This window comes from Capricornis sumatraensis, chromosome 10, assembly GCF_032405125.1.
Source record: "Capricornis sumatraensis isolate serow.1 chromosome 10, serow.2, whole genome shotgun sequence".
Classification (NCBI taxonomy): Eukaryota; Metazoa; Chordata; class Mammalia; order Artiodactyla; family Bovidae; genus Capricornis; species Capricornis sumatraensis.
Window position 1 is genome coordinate 69,173,929 of NC_091078.1, and position 23,554 is coordinate 69,197,482.

The window sequence follows — 23,554 nt, forward strand, 5'->3', positions numbered from 1 at the left end:
AAGAGTCTGTCATTTTAGTTTTAATTTGTACATTTCTATTTATTAATGGGGGCTATTTATTCCCTGGTGGCTCAGACAGTAAAGGGTAAAGAATTCACCTGCAGTGCAGGAGACCTGGGTTCAAGCCTTGGTTTGGGATGATCCCCTGGAGGAGGAGGGCATGGCAACACACTCCAGTATTCTTGCTTGGAGAATTCCCATGGACAAAGAGCCTGGCAAGTTACAGTCCATGGGGTTGCAAAGAGTCGGACACAACTGACTAAGCACACACAGGGCACATTTACTAGTGGTAATCTTATTGTATGTTTAATGGATATTTAATAGTCTTTTCTAAGAAGTCTTTTGGTAACGTTTTAATTAGGTTACATGTCTGTTACCTTTTGATTTGTAGGAATTCTTTAAATAGTTCTGCTGCTGCTAAGTCGCTTCAGTTGTGTCGGACTCTGTGCAACCCCATGGACAGCAGCCCACCACGCTCCCCCATCCCTGGGATTCGCTAGGTAAGAGTACTGGAGCGGGTTGCCATTTCCTTCTCCAATGCATGAAAGTGAAAAGTGAAAGTGAAGTCGCTCAGTTGTGTCCGACTTTTAGCGACCCCATGGACTGCAGCCTACCAGGCTCCTCTGTCCATGGGATTTTCCAGGCAAGAGTACTGGAGGGGGGTGCCATTGCCTTCTTTTAAATAGTTCAGACTTTGTAAATAATATGTATTACAAATATCTTATCCCAGTTGGAAGCTTATAATTTTACTCATCCCAGTATATTCTGCTGAACAGCAATTTTTAACATTCAGTTCAGTTCAGTTCAGTTTAGTTGCTTAGTCGTGTCCGACTCTTTGAGACCCCATGAATCGCAGCACACCAGGCCTCCCTGTCCATTATCAACTCCCGGAGTTCACTCAGACTTGCGTCCATCGAGTCAGTGATACCATCCAGCCATCTCATCCTCGGTTGTCCCCTTCTCCTCCTGCCCTCAGTCCCTCCCAGCATCAGAGTCTTTTCCAATGAGTCAACTCTTCGCATGAGGTGGCCAAAGTACTGGAGCTTCAGCTTAAGCATCATTCCTTCCAAAGAAATCCCAGGGCTGATCTCCTTCAGAATGGACTGGTTGGATCTCCTTGCAGTCCAAGGGACTCTCAAGAGTCTTCTCCAACACCACAGTTCAAGAGCATTAACATTAGTGAAGTTAAATATTTTCTTCTATGATTTGTTCTTTTTGGTTATAACTGAATTTGTTTTCTTCCCTCTAAAGTCTTAAATATGCATCCCTATTTCCTTTGAAACATTTTGCCAAATTTCACATGTTGATCTTCTATTCACTTGGAATTCATCTTTGTATATGCTGCGAGGTAGGGATCGAACTTTAGTTCATTTTTTTTAACCATACAGATTCCACTGTGCAGTATATATCTTTTCAATTTATTTCTAATATTGTCATGACTTCTAAATTTTCTCTTTTAATCTTCACAAGATAGTATGCTTTTACTATTTTTGTCATTTAGTGCAATTGGTTTTTATGTGGAAATACTAACCTTTACCATTTGCTTTACTTGTCATTCACTAATATCTAAAGGCAGTCTACCTGGGATTATTTTTATTCTGTTTAAAGTATATCTTTCAGAATTTTCTTTAGGCAGGGTCTGCTGGAGTCAAACTTCAGTTTCTGTCTACCTAAAAACTCATTTACTTTGTTCTTCTTTATAAAAAGTATTTCTGCTATACAAAAATTTTACAGTTAATTTCTCTCAGCATATTGAAGATTCTGTCTTCTCTTTTGCTTTTTTGGTTGCTATTGAGAAGTCAGCTGCTGGTTTAATTGTCATTTCTTTGAAAGTTAGCTGTGTTACAACTGTGGCCCATGCTTTCAATCATATCTTCAAGTTAAGTATTTTCTGTTTCACCATGATAACTGCATATAGGGCTTTATTTTTGTTTGCACTGCTTGAAATCCATTCAGTTTAGTTCAGTTGCTCAGTCGTGTCCGACTCTTTGTGACCCCATGAATCGCAGCACGCCAGGCTTCCCTGTCCATCACCAACTCCCGGAGTTCACTCAGACTCACGTCCATCGAGTCAGTGATGCCATCCAGCCATCTCATCCTCTGTCGTCCCCTTCTCCTCCTGCCCTCAGTCCCTCTCAGCATCAGAGTCTTTTCCAATGAGTCAACTCTTCGCATGAGGTGGCCAGAGTACTAGAGTTTCAGCTTTAGCATCATTCCTTCCAAAGAAATCCCAGGGCTGATCTCCTTCAGAATGGACTGGTTGGATCTCCTTGCAGTCCAAGGGACTCTCAAGAGTCTTCTCCAACACCACAGTTCAAACGCATCAATTCTTCAGCGCTCAGCCTTCTTCACACTCCAACTCTCACATCCATACATGACCACAGGAAAAACCATAGCAATGTCTCTGCTTTTGAATATGCTATCTAGGTTGGTCATAAATTTTCTTCCAAGGAGTAAGCGTCTTTTAATTTCATGGCTGCAGTCACCAACTGTGGTGATTTTGGAGCCCCCCAAAATAAGGTCTGACACTGTATCCACTGTTTCCCCATCTATTTCCCATGAAGTGATGGGACCGGATGCCATGATTTTCATTTTCTGAATGTTGAACTTTAAACCAACTTTTTCACTCTCCTCTTTCACTTTCATCAAGAGGCTTTTTAGTTCCTCTTCACTTTCTGCCATAAGCGTGGTGTCATCTGCATATCTTAGGTTACTGATATTTCTCCCGGCAATCTTGATTCCAGCTTGTGTTTCTTCCAGTTCAGCGTTTCTCATGATGTACTCTTCATAGAAGTTAAATAAGCAGGGTGACAATATACAGCTTTGATGTACTCCTTTTCCTATTTGGAACCAGTCTGTTGTTCCATGTCCGGTTCTAACTGTTGCTTCCTGACCTGCATACAGATTTCTCAAGAGGCAGGTCAGGAGGTGTGGTATTCCCATATCTTTCAGAATTTTCCACAGTTTATTGTGATCTACACAGTCAAAGGCTTTGGCATAGTCAATAAATTAGGTTTACTAAATCTGTAGATTCGAATGTTTAATTAGCTTTGGGAAATTCTTTTTTTTTTTTTTTTTTTTTTTAGCTTTGGGAAATTCTTAGTTTTCTCCTTAAATAATGCTTCTGCCTCATTTTTTTTTTTCATTCCTTGTGGAATTCTGATTAGATATGTGAATATTTTCGCTTAATCTCTTCTGTATCACATTTTGCTCCTATATCTGCTGCTTTTAGACAATTTCTTCAGATATATCTTGCACTGTACTAATGCTCTTTTCATCTGTGCTTCATCTGTTACTAAAATCATGTAGTGCCAAGGTTTCAAATAAGTGATTACTTTTGCTTTTCAGTCCTTTGGGAGGCAAGGCTGCTTCTTTTATATTCACCATATGATTATATCCCTTGAATTCCAAGTATATTCTGGAAGGTTTTCTCATGTTAGAGTCTCCAGTTGGTTGAGGCTAGGCCTTGTGTTGTGACCCTAGTCCCCTGTGAAACTACAAAATCCAAAGCTACAATTCACATAGTTCATCAAGGTCAAACATGATTTTAGTGTTCAGTTTGCTTCTTTGGGTTCCAGATCATTTACTAAACATTCCCTACTTTCCTGCCAGTTTATTGATGCATTTTAAAAAATGTTTTTAAAAAAATATGTTAAATAATATTAAGGCTTTCAGTGAAATGGTCAATCAGGATATTTAATTTCTAGTATTGTCAGAAACAAAGTTGGGTACTAAACACTTCATGAATATGAGCGTCTCTTTAGCATCTCAGGATATCCATTGATGTCTGTCTAAAGGCTCATTATGTAAGTAGCACTCTGTAAGTATTTGTTGGTTTTACTAATAGAAAGTGTATGCATGAAAACACATGCTTTTAAGTCAACAAACCTGATGTGAGGTTTTGGATTCCCTTTAACTTCACAACTGAGCTTCACTTTTTTCTCCTCAGAGTCCAAAGGGAACATTACATGACTTGGTTCTTGAATGAAAATTGGACCATGCAGTGTGTAGTCATCTGAAATGAGAAAAGAAAATGTCCCAAAATGAACATATTCCTGATAGGGAGAATTACAGGAAATAACAACAAAATAAAAATAAAAGAGGTAAACAAACAAAAAATAGTAATACACAACAGATTCAGTCCAGCCTCTGGATGACATTTCCTAATGAACAGTAATCATTGTGAATTACGAAGCAGTAATATGGAGTCTCATATTTCATACTGATGACTTATTATACCAATAAATTCCAGAACCAAAATGGCTTGCCATTCCCTTTTCTCTTCTCCACTTCTTACTCTTCTATCTGACCTTAGTCCAGCCTCTGATTTTGTTCACATTTTGTGACTCCTACATGCCTTTTGTGCGGCTGTCATCCTGGAAGGCTGTCTAATGTCACAAAGTTAAAATGTTTCTCCTCTGTAATGGGATAACATAGTTGGAAGTAAGCAATAATGATTTTGTAAGTACATTAATAATGAGAAGCATCACTGCTAAAATATGTATAAAACTTTTAGAAATTGCATATGTAGGTAAATAAAGAATAAGCTAGAGTCATGATGCTCAAACTATGCTTGGTAAATGAATAGTGTTTTTTATTTTTTAACCTGTTATGAACTAATACATGGGGGCACTTGTGTACATATCTCACAGCTGGGACTGACTCAGTATACAAGTTTAGTTACAGCCAGACTAGTCTATTTCAACTTCAAAGAGGCTTGAGTATATTAATACAAATGAGGTATGAATTTCTAAATTCTCAATAACAGATGCAAGATGCACAAAATTTATTTTCATGGAGCTGCAAAGTTCAAAGAATGGAATAATCAACAAACAAGATTTGAAGTAACAATGTAGTGTGCATATACTTCTAGAGCAAAGACCTAATAAATATTGGTCAAAACACATCTCATCACTGAAACCTTGCACAAGGCCCTGTGTCCTTGTCTTTTGAAGTAAGAGCCTGTGTGCATTCATGTTTAGTCATGCCCATGGGCTGTAGCATGCCAGGCTCCTCTGTCCATGGGATTTCCCGGGCAAGAATATTGGAGTAGGTTGCCATTCCCTTTTCCAGGGTATCTTCCCAATCCAGGGACCAAACCCACATCTCTTGCATTTTCTGCTTTGAAAGGTGAGTTGTTTATTCACCAGTTCCATCTTTGCCTGCCAGTGCAGGACAACAGACATGGGTTTGATTCCTGGGTCAGGAAGATCCCCTGAAGTGGGGCATGGCAACCCACTCCAGTATTCTTGCCTAGTAAATCCCGTGGACAGAGGAGCCTGGCCATTTATAATTCATAGGGTAGTAAAGAATCAGACACAACTGAAGTGACTTAGCATGCATGCACACACATGACTCAACAGTTAATGATTGAGAAACGTGAAGATACAGAAAGAGAATAGCTGTTGGTCTGGGGAACTGGTAATAATCCAGACTATACAGCTGCTGCACAACAGAGTCACTGAACTTCCAGTTTCCTTAAAGATATAGATAAAGACCTGACACTCATTCCAAGTTGTTTTTACAGGAAGCAGACCCCTACTAGATGAAAACTAAAAAACAAAGACCCTAGACTGCATCAAATCAGAAGGCTGATGATGCTTGAAACTTCACCTTGATGCCAACCAATCCCAGGATCGTCCATGAGTTGATCACACCCTGTTGCTTGAACACTATGAGACTCCTCACTACCCCTTCGGTGGGCAAGGAGGGTCACACAACTTTGAAGGCATTAGCCTGTTGGGGCTGCTTTGGCCTGGCAAAACATTAAAACTCACATTTTGTGCCTCCTACCTGCCTTTCGTGCTTCTGTCACCCTAGAAGCCTGTCTAATGTCACAAAGTTAAAACATCTCTGCTCTGTTAAGGGGATATCATACTTGAAAGCAAACAATCATATTGTAGATATATTAATAATGAGAAGCAGCAGTGTACTTAGTCTCTATGTTCCTATTCTGCACTGATAAACAGAGTTTCAGCAATACTGCCCATACCAGGAAAGTGGCTTTCATTCTTTACAATCTCATTTCTTTTTTCCTAGAAGGATTTTTTTAGACCCTGAGGTCTTCCTTTAACCATATGATTTATAAATTATATCTCTCTGTGGACACACCTTTGTCTATTACATGCATTTGGATCTTTCTTTCCCCTTCTTTGAGCTGTAAGCTCCTGGACAGCATGGCTGTATCTTATCCATTTCTGCTTGTTTCGTGGTATCAACTACACTAGCTTAAACATCAAACATGGTCTATAAGGACTGCTCTATTTGAGGTATTTTTCACTTTTTAATGTTTAGCCAGCTGACTTAAGCACTGCCTAACAAATTTTGAGACAGAAGAGCCAGTGGCTATGATGTAAGTGATACTGAATAGCACCCTATAGCTGGCAATCCGTTTTCCCCTTATATGTGATTATTTGGATGGATGTGAATTACAACTGTGATCCTGGAAGACCTTAATAACCAGCCTCCTGTTGATAGGTGATAGGATGAGACTGAATTCATTCAGGTGAACCAGGACTGAGGAAAAAGTAGAAAGCAGAGTTGGCCATCTAGGTGAAACATGATAAGGTGACTTCTTTTAATGCTTTAAATCCAGGCTTTAAAACTTCGCTTGTTGAGGTTAGGATAGAAGAAAAATTAAGGACTCAAGAAAATCAAACTGAATGGTATTTTATTTTAGAGGATTAGGGACAGCCTCTGACCTTGTTGAGAGAACAAGCAGAATATGGATTCAGAAAGACTAGGAACCAAGATTCAATGCCTTTTGTCAGCTAACTCTATGAACTACGGAGGATCACCTAGTCCCTCTATGCTTCAATCTTCTCATCTATAAAATAATACCACTGGAGTCAGTCAGTGTTTCTACACTAGCTAGGATGAGGAAGAAGTCATGAATAATGCTGCTGCTGCTAAGTCACGTCAGTCATGTCCGACTCTGCGACCCCATAGACGGCAGCCCGCCAGGCTCCCCCGTCCCTGTGATCCTCCAGGCAAGAACACTGGAGTGGGTTGTCATTTCCTTCTCCAATGCATGAAAGTGGCAAGTGAAAGTAAAGTCGCTCAGTCGTGTCCGACTCTTAGCGACCCCATGGACTGCAGCCCACCAGGCTCCTCCATCCATGGGATTTTCTAGGCAAGAGTGCTGGAGTGGGGTGCCATTGCCTTCTCCGGAAGTCATGAATATCTTCCCATAAATACAGATGCACATGACATCCTCATTCAAAGATGTCATGAATTTATTACCACCACCATCGTCTCTCCTTAGTCCATGTATAAAATCTCATGCTAATGAGAGATTCAAACAACAAAAACAGAATTTTTCAAAGAACACATAATAAAAGCATGGAATAAAAGTAAACAAACATGTATCTTTCTAAATACTCATGGTTTAAAGTCAGATATTTCAAATTCTACATATTTACATTTCAGATTTTCAACAATGACATAGTTATTTTCAAAACAAATTTAGATACTGGTCAAGGGTCAGTGCAATTCAATCTCAAAGAATTATATGAATTTTTAGCGTATTTTGTTAAGTGACAAACATTACTCATCAAGATCACTAACACAGCATCAAGTTGGGTAGATTATTTTCTAAGAGAGATATATTTCTATCACTCCAATTCCAAAATTATGTGTATATATATATATATATATATATATATATATATATATATATATATATAATATCAATCATCTCAATTCATTGGTGTTCCCTGATTTGAATTTCATAGAGAAATACAGTCTATTACTAGTAATTCCAAATAAGAATAAAACATAATAATGATTATCCAGGATGCAGCTGAGAGGCTGTGGATTAACATCTGTACTATTTCTCAATGTATCCATGCCATATTTAAATAACAAAAAGGATATTTTTATGTGTATTTTGTAATAAGAATTGATAATAATGATGCTTTGCATTCACTATAAATAACACATTTCATCTAAAGTTTTTATTTTCTCTTGGTTAACCAAGCTCACTGCCTAGAAATTAACATTAGCATAAAGGGACTGGCATTTCAGTTTTCATCTAAAGAAATTCACTGCCTCAAGCATGAACTATTGGGTTTCACAAAGATAGAAGGGGAGATTTTAGAAAGTTGCAATCCAGGTATAGAAAACAGATATCCTAACTTTAATAGCTTTAAAATCAGGGTTACTAGTCTTTGAGAAAAAAAATAAGTTAAAGAGTTGTTTTACTTTCCCCAAACATTGAGGTGCTTGGGTTAAACCACCCTGAGAGTGACATTCTCAGATGAAAGACGGAGCAAGGCATCACTTTAGCTTGTTCTGTGTGTTGTAGTCACAAAGTGACTTTTTAGTGGCTTGAAGGATTATATACAAGACTCTGCATTCGCCAAAAGACTTTGCATTCACCATTCAAACCTGACAAGTTCACCTTTTCATTTATCATAGTAAGTTGTTCTATATAAGCAGTCGAATGGCCATGATCATCAGCCTATCGAGGGAAAGGAGCAACTCAGAAAACAAGAGGAAAAGAGAGACCTCAACGTTAGACTTTGGACCACCTGTATTGTAATCATGGCATGCTTATTTTTTAAAACCCCAGTCCAGACTGACTACACCTGAAAAATCCAGCATCTATGAATCTTTTAACTTAGTTCTCCAAGGGATTTTTTGTACACTAAAATCTGAGAACTACTAATACAGACTCTTCTGATCCTAGATCTCTATTTCCTAAGAGCAGAACATCAACCAACATTGGCTTTGCACTCACCTCCAGACTTTCTCTTTTGAGCAAAATCTAACTAACCAAATCTTGCATGAAAATACTTAGAGAGGGAATTTTAGCACATGACTAATGGTTGTGAGGTAAGCAGTCAAGAACACAAAACTATAAAATGGATCCACACAAAGAAAATGATGGATCTCTCAAAGTCAGGGACTAAAGCTGTATAAAAGAACCTCTCCTGAGAACACTCATTGTTGAATTCAAGAAGCTAACTGTGAGAACACCCAGGGCTGCACCACATTGCCAAAGAAGAGGCGTCCTCAGGGAGCCCCATTAATCTACCACCCTGTAGTAAAACTTTATCCACAACAAATACACACAACATTCTTGCCATTGTTGTTGTTGTTCAGTCACTAAGTTGTGTCTGACTCTTTGTGACCCCATGGACTGCAGCACACCAGGCTTCCCTGTCCTTCACTGTCTCCCTGAGTTTGCTCAAATTCAAGTCCACTGAGTTGGTGATGACATCCAACCATCTCATAATCTGTCATCCTCTTCTCCTCCTGCCCTCAATATTTCCCAGCATCAGTGTTGTTTTCAGTAAGTCAGCTCTTCACATCAGGTGGCCAAAGTATTGGAGCCTCAGCTTCAGCATCAGTCCTTCTAGTGAACATTTAGGATTGATTCCCTTTAGGATTGACTGGTTTGATATCCTTGCTGTCCAAAGGACTCTTAAGAGCATTCTTCAGCACCACAATTTGAAACCATCGATTCTTCAGTTCTCAGCTTTCTTTTATGGTCCAACTCTCACATTTGTACATGACTACTGGATAAATCTTAGCTCTGACTATATGGAACTTTGTTGGCAAAGTGATGTCTCTGCTTTTGAATATGCTGCCTAGTTTTGTCATAGCTTTCCTTCCAAGCAGCAAGTGTCTTTTCATTTCATGACTTTATATGTAATGAATCTCATCTTATTTAAGTGACAGCCTATTGGGAATGATGTTTCCATTTTGGGATTACAAATAAGTGAAAAGTCACACTGGTGCTCTGCTGCCTTGGAGAAGTTAGAGAAATGAGCTGACACTGTTTTTAGGGATCTCTAAGAGGAGCAGAAGGTAATGATCTTTCATGCTTCCAGGAATTCTACAAAATCAAGGTTAAAAAGGACAGGGGAAGCAGACTGGTGGCCAGAAGCTCAGATATAACTTCAAAGATTCCAGATCCCTAATCTCAGTCCCAGCTTGGGGATTTTAGCGCAAATGCTGATACCTGTACATTCTGATTTTCTGGGTTCTCCTCTCCTTGGCAACTAATTGCCAACTGGTCACTAGGTTACTTCTAGTATACCACCCATGATCCCAAAGTCTGTTCCACAGAAATTGTCCTGGACCTGTTTCAGAATAAAAGGGATATTTTTACACAAAAGAGAGATGGTCTATGTTAAAGAAACCCTCCTTTCATGTTTCAACAAAGAGAGGAGAATGTCTGGATTTTCAATAAAGAGTACAGATTTCAAGAAAGTTGAAAGGGTTAGTTGCTCAGTCATGTCCGACTCTGTGACCCCATGGACTGTAGCCTGCAAAGTTTCTCTGTCCATGGGGATTCCCCAGGTAAGAATACTGGAGTGGGTTGCCATTTCCTCCTCCAGGGGATCTTCCCAATACAGGGATAGAACCTGGGTCTCCTGCATTGAAGGCAGATTCTTCACCGTCTGAACTACCAGAGATTTCATGACCAGAAACTTATTTAGCTTCAAGATCAGGCTACTCCTCATCTTTCTCTCTTTTTGCTCATCAAAGATTTAAAAGTTACTAAAAAACACTGCCAGTGATTCTCAAACTCCTTTTGCATTTGATTCTTTTCTTTTTAGAATCCATTTTTTTGCGGGGAGACAAAACCAATGTATGTAAGTCAGCTTCTTCCTGTAACCTCCTTGCAAGCATTCCAGAAATAAAATGTAGTGCTAGGGTTACTCTTCAAAGTTTTAGACTACTGAAAGAGACGCAGAGTCATAGAATTTAAATTAGAAGAGATTATTTAATATTAAATGTATTTTTCCAGATCACAGACTAAAACTGCACTATATCTGTAATGGAAACAAAACTGATTTTCATCTAAAAATAAAATGATATTCTAAGAGTAGCTCAAATGGTAAAGAATCTGCCTGCAGTACAGGAGACCTGGGTTTGATCCTTGGGTCCAGAAGATCCCCTGGAGAAGGGAATGGCAACCCACTCTAGTATTCTTGCCTGGGAAATCCTGTGGATAGAGGAGCCTAGCAGGCTACAGACCATGGGGTTGCAAAGAGTTGGACACGGCTGAGCGACTTCCACATACATACATAAAAAAACAGTAATAAAACAACACTCTACCATTAGATGTGAGTAAAATTACTGATATCTCAAAGCTGCAGATTAAGTAATAGCTAGATGTCACTTATTTTAGATGCAGTTTGGGGACATAAATGATTTCACTCTCTATTCTATTTATTCTTTGAATTAATTTGACCCATTCCTGTCCCCAAAGTCCCCAGTTCAGTTCAGTTCAGTCGCTCAGTCGTGCCCAACTCTTTGCGACCCCATGAATCGCAGCACGCCAGGCCTCCCTGTCCATCACCAACTCCCAGAGTTACCCAAACCCATGTCCATCGAGTTGGTGATGCCATCCAGACATCTCATCCCCTGTTGTCCCCTTCTCCTCCTGCCCTCAATCCTTCCCAGCATTAGGGTCTTTTACAATGAGTCAACTCTTCGCATCAGGTGGCCAAAGTATTGGAGTTTCAGCTTTAGCATCAGTCCCTCCAATGAACACCCAGGACTGGTCTCTTTTAGGATAGACTGGTTGGACCTCCTTGTAGTCCAAGGGATTCTCAAGAGTATTCTCCAACACCACAGTTCAAAAGCATCAATTCTTCGGCACTCAGCTTTCTTCACTGTCCAACTCTCACATTCATACATGACCACTGGAAAAACCAAAGTCCCCAGATGTCCCTAAAATTCTCTCTTTGAAAAAGGATGTTACTCTTTTAGGCTACCAGGAGCCAGACTGGGCTCCTGGGAACAGATGGGAAAAGTCTGAAGGTTTCTGAGACTGACAAGAATGATGGTAGATGCCAGGAAGCAAGACAGAGGTCTGAGTATCAGGTCCCTAGAAGAAAGAGTAGAGCAAATTCAATTCCAAGTGAAAGGTCAGCACAAGATAACATGCATAAAGGAGCAAGCAAGGGGAGCTTAGAAAAATCCACTGATGCTAAATATAGATATTTTTATAGGGCACCTGTGAACAGGTAACTGAGATTGGGAGGAAAGTCATTAAGGGGCTGAGCCATACCAGACAGCAGGGAGGAATTCAGGGTAAATATTTCATAGAAGATGACTTATTAAAAAAAAAAAAAGTCAAGCTAGCTTTAAAATAATGATTCCTCAAAGCATGGCCTAGTAACCTCATGTATCAGTATCATCTTACCTGGGGATGCTTAATAAAAGACAGACTTTTGAACCCCTGTCAGACCTACTGGATTTTTATTATCAGAGCTCAGCACCCTCTGTTCATTACTGTGCATTCTGCAGCTGGAAAACTAGTACCTTCAATTATGAATTGAGCACAGATGACTTTCAGCCCTAGACCAATTACGGACACCAATGAAGAAAAACAGCCCTGCAGAGTTTTGTTCCATGCGCTAGATCACTCTGTAGCAACCATGTAGGGTGGGTGAAAGGTCGTGTTTTGCAAGCGTAGCCCTTTGGTCAATGTGCTTCTCTTTCGCTGGAAATATTTTTCATCTTTTGCTAACTCAGTGACACAACTCTGCTGGGAAAGGACACACAAGCAGTACTATGATTTCATCCTCAAAACTAAACATATCAGGTTCATTTCTACTTGTAATTGCTGTGGCATTCTCAGGTGTTGCACCTGAGGGCTGTTTAGGCTCTTCATCCTCATGGCAGGTAGAAAGTACCCTCACAGCAGCCAAGAGTCCAGGCCCGTAATATACAGTCAGTCTTCCTCTGACACCAAACTGGCTGTCTGATTAAACACCTGGTCTTGGGCAGACACACTTCACTGGCAATCTCAACTGGGAAAGCAAACTCTAGGAAATCTAATGTAGAACACAAGGGCTTGAGTATGAGCTCAGAACACAAGCCCATGGGCTTAGAAGTGAGTTTTATCTGGGTCACATCTGGAGGACAGGTAGTCGGCTGCATTATGCATGCTCAGAAGCATCCTGATGCAAACCACAGTGGCTTTGCTGTGTTATGTCTTTTACTCTGCTTTCTGCAGAGCCCTTGACCAATCCAGGGAGTAAACGCTATGTGTGTATCTGTGTGTGCCTGTGTGTGTGTGTAAGTAATCAAGGGGAACACACTGTCTTATTGGATTGCACAGCAAAGCCAAGCCATGCCACTGGGGACAAGGAACAGGTAGTCCTGGTAAGCTGGTTTGTTGGGCATGCTCTAGAATCATGGTCCCATTTCTCTTTTTCAAGGTGGAAGCCCAGTGAGGAGAACCAATTATTCCACATGGGAACACACAGGGCCCACTAGGTTTGGCTGGCTGTGTGCCATCTCCTCCATCCAGCCTTTCTGATGATCACAGAAAATCATTATGGCTAAAAGCCCTAAGTTCAGCAGCATCTCTGTGGGTCCAGATTACTCACAAAACGTATGGGCTGTAACCTAAGGAAATTCAGAAACAAATGAAATATTGTAACAGTGATTTTCCTGAGTGTGAGAATTCCTTTAAAATTGAATCACTGATTGTAGAAATGATGATGGGACAGCTGTCAAACTATCATTACAAACACAACGTAGTGTTGTTCATTTGTATTAAATAAATAGTGAGGGACGTTCAAAGGCCCCACACAAGGGCCTGTGTGTGAAATCAGCTGCCACACAGCATTTTTATTGACTAGTTATTCCATTTGGTTCTATTTAGTGGTTCAGTTGAATGGAGGAGAGGCAAAACAGATATCAGAGGAGACAGAAATTCCTGCTTAAAGTATAAGACGCTTCTTTCATTTTTCCTTGCTTTCATCTTCCTTATTTTAGCCCCCTCAAATCAGCGCTTTTAAACAGCAAGAAGCAGAGAAGTCTATTGACAGAAGATATATGTGTGAAAGCAGAAAGCAAAAGAAAATCTGAACAAGACGTAAACTCTACTTTTTCTTTGTTCTCTGGTTAACAAAATAATGCTGCTGCTACCACATATCATGTCAGACATAACAAAGACCTAATCGTACATCATGCCAGAGCTTAGCAATGATGGGGAGGTGGGCAAGCGTGAAGAGATACAAATGGTCTCTAATTAGAAAAATTCCATGTTGCTGGAGGGAAGGATTTGTAGGAGTCAACACATTCTACTCTGACCCTAACCTCACATTCTAACCCATTACAGGAACAATGGATTCATTACTCCTTAAAAAACAAACAAACAAACAAACAAACAAAAAAAAAAAAACACTGGGCATTTGGGGTTGCTAGATGTTTAGAATGGATAAGCAACAAGGTGCTACTGTATAGCACAGGGAAGCATATCCAATCTCCTGGGATAAACCACAACAGAGAAAAATATTAAAAAAAGAATGCATATGTGTGTAAAACTGAGTCACTTTTCTGTACATGTACAGCAGAGGTTGGCACAGCACTGCAAACCAACTATACTTGAATTAAAAAAAAAAGTAATTGGGTGACTGTGATATCAAGCCCCAGGTACAAAAAGAAAAATAAATTTTCAACAAATGCAAATATTCTGTAACTCAACTGGAGGCAAAACTGACCTGAACTTATGAGAGGCTATATATAACTTAGCATGAATATTCATATTTTTTGCTACAGAGTTCAAATGTGTTCAATTATGGAATGCTGACCCAGGTTCTGCTGGAGATGTTATATAATACTGGGCATGTTATGTGGACCACATTTCTTTTCTAAAATCAGAAGGATTCTTAATTAAACATTTTTGACCCAAACAGTTGCTGATTAGCATTCGTGGGCCTGTACTATGCATCACTTTCAAGGTTTCATGTAGAGGACGTACAGTGCACAAAGATGACGCCATCCTGCCCTCAGGAGGGTTTGTTCTAGAAGGACAGACAGACAATATTCAGATAAGTAAAGTTAACTTTGTTTTTCTAATCAATAGACTATTTTTTAACGTCATCACATTTGATGGAAATGTACCATTGTTGGCCTGCTTTTCCCACCTACACAGTTTCTCTTGGCTGCATTTCAGGACAGCATCATCTTATTTCTCCACCTTCCTTCGGGTCCTTGGCACCCCCTCCCCCTTCCTCTTCCACTGAGGACCCATGCAGTTCTAAGCTTTGCCCACCTTCACTGACCCAGCATTTCCCAAGTGTTCGAATCCCGACCCCACAAATGGCCCACGTCATCCTTGATGTAAGATAAACACAACACAAAGACGAGCATTTGGTTGCTTTCTGGACTCACTCTGTTCCTACAAAAATAGTCAGCAGAGGACTTTATAGCTAGGCTGAGGCCAGTAGGTACTGACTTTACAGTCATTTAGTATTGTGAGCTCCTTTTTGCTGCTTCTTTGCAAGTGGATGGCCTCCACCCAATCGGGATGAAGGTTTCTTGGGCTTTTGAGCCTGGAAACGGGTAGCCAGGATGCCCAGCTTCAGATATCAGTTCACTAGGAGCTAAAGGTCTCCTGGGTTGGGGCCTCCCCACAAGGTTGAAAATGAGTCAGGCAATAATGAGAGGTCACAGGCAGTTATGGACTAAAGTCAGGAACACCTCCCAGCTCTCTAGCCAAACTTGCACTTGCCCATTCCAAGATTTATTCTTCTTCTGATCACTGCTGTTGTTTGGTCACTAAGTCCTGTCCAACTCTTTGCAACCTCATGAACTGCAGCATACCAGGCTTCCTTGCCCTTCACTGTCTGCCAGAGTTTGCTCAAACTCATGCTCATCGAGTTGGTGATGCCATCCAACCATCTCATCCTCTGTTGCCCCCTTCTCTTGTCCTCAGTCTTTCCCAGCATCAGGGTCTTTTCCAATGAGTCAGGCTCTTCACATCAGGTGGCCAAAGTATTGGAGCTTCAGCTTCAGCATCAGTCCTTCCAATGCATATTCAGGGTTGATTTCCTTTAAGATTGACTGGTGTGATCTCCTTGCAGTCTAGGGAACTCTCAAGAGTCCTCTCCAACACCACAATTTGAAAGCATCAGTTCTTTGGTGCTCAGCCTTCTTTGTAGTTCAACTCTCACATCCTGAGAGTTGAAAAACCATGTTGGAAAAACCATAGCTTTGACTATACGGACATTTGCCAGCAACATGATGTCTCTGCTTTTTAATATGCTGTCTAGGTTTGTCATAGCTTTTCTTCTAAAGAGCAAGCGTATTTTAATTTCACGGCTGCAGGCACCATCCTCAGTGATTTTGGAGCCTAAGAAAATTTCCAGCCATACATATTGCCATTCCCTGAATTTATCCCAGCATCTTTCATTCCTCTAAATATGGCTATCAGTTGACTAATAATAATTCATCCATTAAACTGGCTCTTGTCAAATTTAGGCCTTATTCCAGAGATGGGAATGTGGTGTCTCCAGGGTTTAATTTCTGCTTTTAACAAATCAACACAGAAATACAATACACTGTCAATGACTGAAAAGAAAACAGATTAAGAAAAAATTTTAAATAGAGGCCTCAGGTCATCATTGATCAGGTCGCTGGATCAGGGGTCTCCAAGGGAATACTATGTGATTGCAGACCTGTCTCCACTATCAGCTGAGAAAAGTGAGGTTTAAGCAGTGACTCGTCCAGTCACATTTCTAAGAACTCTGATCATTGGACCTTGCTTCTAGGCTTTCACCAAAGCGCCAAGTTTTAAAAGTTGGGGTCGGGGTGGGAGTGGACATGGACAGGTCTACAGAGGTTCAAGTTATCTTTTATGATGAAGGGAAAGGAGACGTTTCTTCTCCCTTTGTCTTCAGAAAATAATCTCTGTTAATAATGTTTTGCGCTATATTATGCTGTGCTGTGCTTAGTCGCTTCAGTCGTGTTGGACTCTTTGAGACCCTGTGCACTGTAGCCCGCCAGGCTCCTCTGTCCATGGGATTCTCCAGGCAAGAATACTGGAGTGGGATGCTATGCTTTCCTCCAGGGGATCTTCCCAACCTAGGGATTGAACCCTTGGCTCCTGCATCTCCTGCACTGCAGGCAGATTATTTACCTCTGAGCCACGGGGGGAAGCCCCCTATTAATTAACTACTCATGTCTAAACAGGATAGAGATGCACTGACCTATTCCAAATAAGAGAACTGACCATCTCTCATGGAGTCTGAAAGTGAAGTCGCTCGGTCTTGTTTGACTCTTTGAAATCCCATGGACTGTAGCCTACCAGGCTCCTCCGTCCATGGAATTTTCCAGGCAAGAATACTGGAGTGGGTTGCCATTCCTTTCTCCATAATTAATAGACTAGTTTCTAAAATAAGTTTAGCATTACAGAAAAATTGAGCTGGCACTCAGCTTGGTGCTTTGTGATGATCTAGATGTGTGGGATGGGGAGGGGTGGGTAGAAGGGAGGCTCATGAAGAAGGGGATATATGTATATATGTAGCTGATTCTAGAGAAGGAAATGGCAACCCACTCCAGTATTCTTGCCTGGAAAATTCCATGGACAGAGGAGTCTAGCAGGCTACAGTCCATGGGGTCACAAAGAGTCAGCCACAGCTGAGTGACTGAGCTCACATCTGATTCATTTCATTATATAGCAGAAACCAACACAATATTGGTAACCAATTAAAGTCAAAAAAAAAAAAAAAAAAGGCAAGTACATGAAGTTTTCATATATCCTTTCTGCCTTGCTCATGGTTTCTACTATTAACATCTTGCTCTATGTGGCACATGTGTTATAACAAATAAGCCAATGGATACAGCACTATTAACTAAAATTCATGGTGCAATAGGGCCCACTCTGTGTTGTAAAATTCTTTGGATTTTGGAAAATATAAGATGTCTCCCCTATTACATTATCACAGATAGTTTTTGTCCTAAAAACCTCTGTGCTCCACTATAGCTAACTCTTAATGTTCAGATACATCACTATTTACTTAAGAGAACAAAGTAGAGACTAGAAACACATATGAATATAACTGATAGATTTTGGCTGCTACTGCTAAGTCTCTTCAGTCGTGTCCGACTCTGTGCGGCCCCAGAGACAGCAGCCCACCAGGCTCCCCCGTCCCCGGATTCTCCAGGCAAGAACACTGGAGTGGGTTACCATTTCCTTCTCCACTAAATAGCTCTAAATATCTCAGCTATCCCTAGGGCAAAAATACCTCTACAGCCTTGAAATGCTTGGTGGGAAGAAGCCTGGAACTTCCAAAGGCCCCCACATAGAAAGCGTAAAGAAATCAATGATGCTAAAACAAAGCCAAAGGATAGAGCTTCAGTGATATTCTTTGAGCTTTGAAGTCACTTCTGTCCAAAGCAAGGCTTATCTCTAAGATGCTCAGGTATATGAGCAAATGACTGCCTTTATTTAAGCCAATCTGAGCTGAATTTTATCATCTGCAGCTAAATGACTCCTAATTGAAACTGTATTCATAGACAGTGCATGTCAATTTATTCAGTGGTTTAATGCATGTTATTGGTCTCCTTTCTCTTCTATTTCCTTTTGACAATTCTCTACATGCACGTGTATGTAAAAATGCACACAAACAGGCCCTTCAACAATGTGGTAGACGAAATCTTCTCTCTGTAGACCTAATGTTTATTTTTATGCCTCAACCTTCACCTTGTCACTCCTATGATCAACTGCTCCCTAGAGGTCTCCTCCTTTGAGCTGTGCCTTTTCTGGTTTCTGGATACATACAATAGCTTGGCAGGAAAACTATGACCAACCTACACAGTGTATTGAAAAGTAGAGACATCATTCTGCCAACAAAGGTTCATATGGTCAAGGCTATGGTCTTCCTAGTGATCACATATGGTTGTGAGAGCTGGACTGTAAAGAAGGTAGAGCACCAAAAAACTGATGCCTTCAAATTAGTTCTGGAGGAGACTCCTGAGAGTCCCTTGCACTGCAAGGAGATTAGTCAGTCTTAAAGGAAATCAACCCTGAATACTCACTGGAAGGACTGATACTGAAGCTGAAGCTCTAGTAGTTTGGTCACCTAATGTGAACAACCAAACCAGAGGAAAAGATCCTGATGCAGGAAAAGATAGAGAGCAGAAGGAGCAGAGGGAGTCAGAGGATGAGATGGATGGATAGCATCACCGATGCAATGGACATGAACTTGGGCAAACGTTGGGAGACTGTGAGGGGCACAGAGGCCTGGTGTCCTGCAATCCATGGGGTCACAAAGAGTCAGACGTGACTGGGCAACTGAAGAACAACAACAAATGGTATCAAAACTTGTTTTTCCCATGTCTTTCCCCTTCACAGGACACTATTTCTTACTGGAAACCAATAAGAAACTGTATGGTAATCATTTCCTAAGCTCTAAGCTTCCAGCTAGAATTCATATACTTTCACGGTGAACTTTTGAAAAGATAATTAACCTAAAACAGTGGTAATACTCCTAATGTGCGTGTATGTATTCTTTGTGTGTAGAAAGATACTCCTAGGCCAGTTAAAAATGAATACAGAACTAAATTCTTCTCCCCAAATTCTGACTGAAGAGATTTGGAGGTGGGGCACATATATATGCATATTATTCACATGCAAGAGATCTACAGTCATGAGTCACCATTTGAAAAAGAAAACTGAGGGAACATCAGCAATGATGGTAGGCCGCTTCAATCCCCAGGTGGCTGCTACAATTGATAAGGTGTGTGATTCTCAGGTCAAATGCTGGAACTACCTCTCTTGTATGTCCTGGGTGAGTAGAGTATCTCCCATCCAAAAAGTAAATGGGAATAAATCCTTGTGTGCAATGGGAGGTGTCAATGATTATATCAGACCTGTTTTGGCACCTGATGCTTTCCTCATCATGTCTCAAGAATACTGCCATCCAGGTCTGTCCAAGCCTCTGGGTGTCTGGGAGAAACAATGCACTTTCCCCAGTTCTGAGCCTCCCACAGCTAACACATTCTCCTTTTCAACTAAATAAACAAAAACGAAAAACAAAAAATGTATGGCCAAAAAGTTGAGGTTGTCTTTGCTGCACTCAGTCATAATTTCACACTTTCTTAGAGACCATCTGCTTATGCCCTTCTGGGGTAAACTGCTGGTATTATTATCCCCTCAATGACACCCCAAGTTTCCCACCACCTTCCCTGACATTAAATTGCTTGAACACGGAAACACGGAATGCCTGCAGGCAGCACTTTCATGTTACATGCACTGCAGCTTTTCAAGGAATATTCATGAACCTTTGCACCTGTCTCTTTGGCAGCTGAAGTACCCCATGTCTGTCTTTCCTTAAATGGTTCAGGTTTTTAATTTGGCACATAGTGAATGTGTCATTATATAGAGATATATACCAGGGAGCGTGAAAGTGAGTAATCTGAGAACTGTTCAAGCAAAACTGGAACAACATATTCCTAACAGGGAAGATCTACTAAATTTGAATTTCGTATGCTTCTCTTTCTGGTGTGTAGGTACTTTAGCTATTTTTCATATTGTTGCTTAGGAAACAAGGCTATCATGGTGTTCCTGATGAAGCTGAGAAGAAGAAAAAAATCAAGATTAAGCTTATGGCAGGCAGTGGGTTCCAGGCATGAGTCTTCTCAATGGGACATTGGTATTTTAATAGAAAGTTGGTAAGAAAACCCAGATCAGATTTATGTTGTACCTCCCTCACTGACTGAATCCAGAAGTCCTGCTAGAGAAGGATAAATATAACCACAATCAACTTAGGTAGAGATGAGCTGAGTTTTAGCCAAAAAAAGATGCTTATGAAATCATAAGTCAATGTCTACCTTCCTTGTCTCAAAAGGTAATATCTCTGCCTCCTATTTAGAGACACACAGAATAGTGAAAATGAGTCTCCGTCACTGAGTACATCATTAGGCCAGGCTTTGTTGCAAAGTAAAAATACTTAGTAGGCCTTGTCTCACTTACCCTACAACAACCCTATTGACAGGTCTGACACTCCTCCTCACTCGGGGATGGAGAGAGAGATGCCTGGAGATAACCACCTTTATCAGAGGTTGCAAAACAAGGATTCATTGGTTTCTTCCTCTTAGAAGCCAGTACTCAGTAGCACCATGATATAAAGTAGAACTGCCCTCTAGGTATTAACCCCCAACAAGTAACAAAAGAGATGTTGATATGTCAAATAAGGATGGTGTCATTAAATGTGAGTGGTTTCATATTTTTAATCCAACTCTATTTTTGAGGTGAGGAAACAAAGGTTTTCAGAGGTTCAATGGTCACACAGATACTCAGTGATGGAGTTCTAACCAGAATCTTGATTTGTTGATTATCAGTGGAATTTTTTCATAGTACCATAGGCTCCCTCCAGTTTATTGTTCAGATAACAGCAGGGTTAGTCTGTTTTTACCTAGAAATATAGCGGAGAAAAATGACAGAGTCATCCCTTAGGGAAGGAAGGAATCTGTTTTGTCAATATTTAAGTCTTGAAACTTTCGTTCAGGAGAAAATAAGTGAAAGCCTATTTCCTTTTAGTAGAGAACAGAAAGGGTAAGTGTATTCATCATATGCTGTACTTGTTACTAATTCTTTCAAATTATAAAGTAGTTCTTTGGGGGAATTACCAACATTTTGATGTAGAGAAAGGGTATTTTGTCCTAAAGTATTCTCTATAGAAAACTTAATAAAAGGGGGGATTCATAACCTTTCAAAATGACAAGCATAAAATTTACATCTAATTATTGGCCATTCTGCCTTTTCTGTGTCATTCTGTCATAAGGTAAAGTGGCATGCATGCTGATTTGGGCAAACACAAAAGCAAAAATTCTTTCTGTAAAGGGATAAATGGAAGTAAAAAATGCCATTGAATTGAATTCACAGGCTTATCAAAAGAAGGGGGAAAACAATTCTTTGGCTTTCCAAAGACAAAGTAAAAAGCTTGTCCATTAAGTTGTTGGACCCTCTGAATAAGTCATCCACCTCTCTGCTTCATTTCACTGACAACTGATGCCCAAATTCCTTCCCATAGACCTGTAACCAGAGAGGTGGGTGACCCTGACCTTCTCTATGTTTATAACAAAAAATACTTGTTTGCTTAAGCAATACAGCAACTAAGCAGAAGCAACTGACAGAGAGAGGTACCAGATGAACATCTTTCATTCACTCGACAAGTATTTCCTGAGTCCCAGCTAGGAGGCAGATGATCAACATGTTGAGGACAGACAGAAGTCAACACACTGTCCTAAAAGAGCTCCCACTCCGGGCTAGGGAGGCAACTCACACAGCGTGCTGAGAGGTGAGGAATAGTGTTGGGAAGTAGACGAGAAGGACGCAGAGTCCTGGCAGGGCACTGAGATTCTAAACAGGCCAGTGAGGCCCCTTATGGAAGATGGTGTGATGCAAGACGCAGAGGAAGCGAGGAAACAAACCAGAGGGTATTTGGGAAATAAACATTGCAAGCAGAGGCAGGAGTGCCTGCACAACTCCTAAGGCAGTAGGAAGGTGCCTAGTGTGATAAATGCTTTCCCACTTTCTCACTCCCCACTCTCTGCCCCCACACCCCTCACACACACACCCAGAGCACCTGGAGCCCTGGGGTGGAGGGAGCGGTAACAGGAGACAAGCAGGGACGGCAGCAGCTATACCCGTCTCAGAGCTTCCCTCTCCCATATTTCTGGCAATTCTCCAACCAGCACTGTGTAAGTGAAAGTTGGTATCATTGCTCATTTTATGGACTAACAAAGTGAAACACACACACAAAAAGTCCACATGGGAGCCTGGGGCATCCTGGCACTATCATGAGGCGTTTTTCTTTTTCTCTCTCAAAAGATGCACATGGGATTAGGAAACTGCAATTCTTGACCAATCTTCACATGTAGACCATGCCAAAACCTGTACAATACTTATAGCACAGGAATTAAAAGCACGGGCTTCAGATAACAGTGTGGGCAGGCTAAGTCGCTTCAGTTGTGATTGACTCTTTGTGATCCCATGGACTATAGGCCACCAGGCTCCTTTGTTCTTGGGATTCTCCAGGCAAGAATAATGGAGTGAGTTGCCATGACCTCCTCCAGGGGTTCTTCCCGACCCAGGGATAGAATTCCAGTCCACTGCATTGCGGGGAGATTCTCTGCCATCTGAGCCACCAGGGAAGCCCACAGACAACAGTACCTGGGTTCAAATTTGAGCTCTGCCTGTGGATGACCTTGAACAAGTTACTTGGATTCTGGGTCTCTGCTTTCTCATTTGTGAGATACTAGTGCATACGTTCGGAGAAGGTGATGGCACCCCACTCCAGTACTCCTGCCTGGAGAATCCCATGGATGGAGGAGGTTGGTGGACTGCAGTCCATGGGGTCGTGAAGAGTCAGACATGACTGAGCAACTTCCCTTTCACTTTTAACTTTCATGCATTGGAGAAAGTAATGGCAACTCACTCCAGTGTTCTTGCCTGGAGAATCCTAGGGATGGAGGAGCCTGGTGGGCTGCCATCTATGGGGTCACACAGAGTCGGACACGACTGAAGTGACTTAGCAGCAGCAGCAGTAGCAGCAGTGCATATGTTATCGGGTTATCTGTGAGTACAGAATGCCTTAATATTTTTGAAATGCTAAGAACAATGCCTGACACTTAATGAGTCCTATACAAGGAAGGAAATACAACATGTCTACACATTTCCTACTTAAAGTCTCTGATTTAGGGTGGAGGGTGTTGGAGATACAAATGAGAGAATCAACTCTGGTTACTTTTTAATGTTCTTGTAGATAGGAAGACGTACTTTTTCCTTAGCAGT

At 41.0% G+C, this 23,554-nt stretch overlaps 1 protein-coding gene across 1 annotated transcript in view; it reads right to left on the reverse strand.

Moving 5' to 3' along the window:
- The window catches only part of CNTN4 (contactin 4), a 425,127-nt gene that overhangs the window by 359,297 nt on the left and 42,276 nt on the right, over positions 1-23,554 (reverse strand). The window contains exon 2 of the mRNA XM_068982346.1: positions 3,889-4,015. Coding sequence (XP_068838447.1) covers positions 3,889-3,965 — 77 coding nt within the window. The 5' untranslated portion in view covers positions 3,966-4,015. The remainder of the gene's footprint in view (positions 1-3,888; positions 4,016-23,554) is intronic.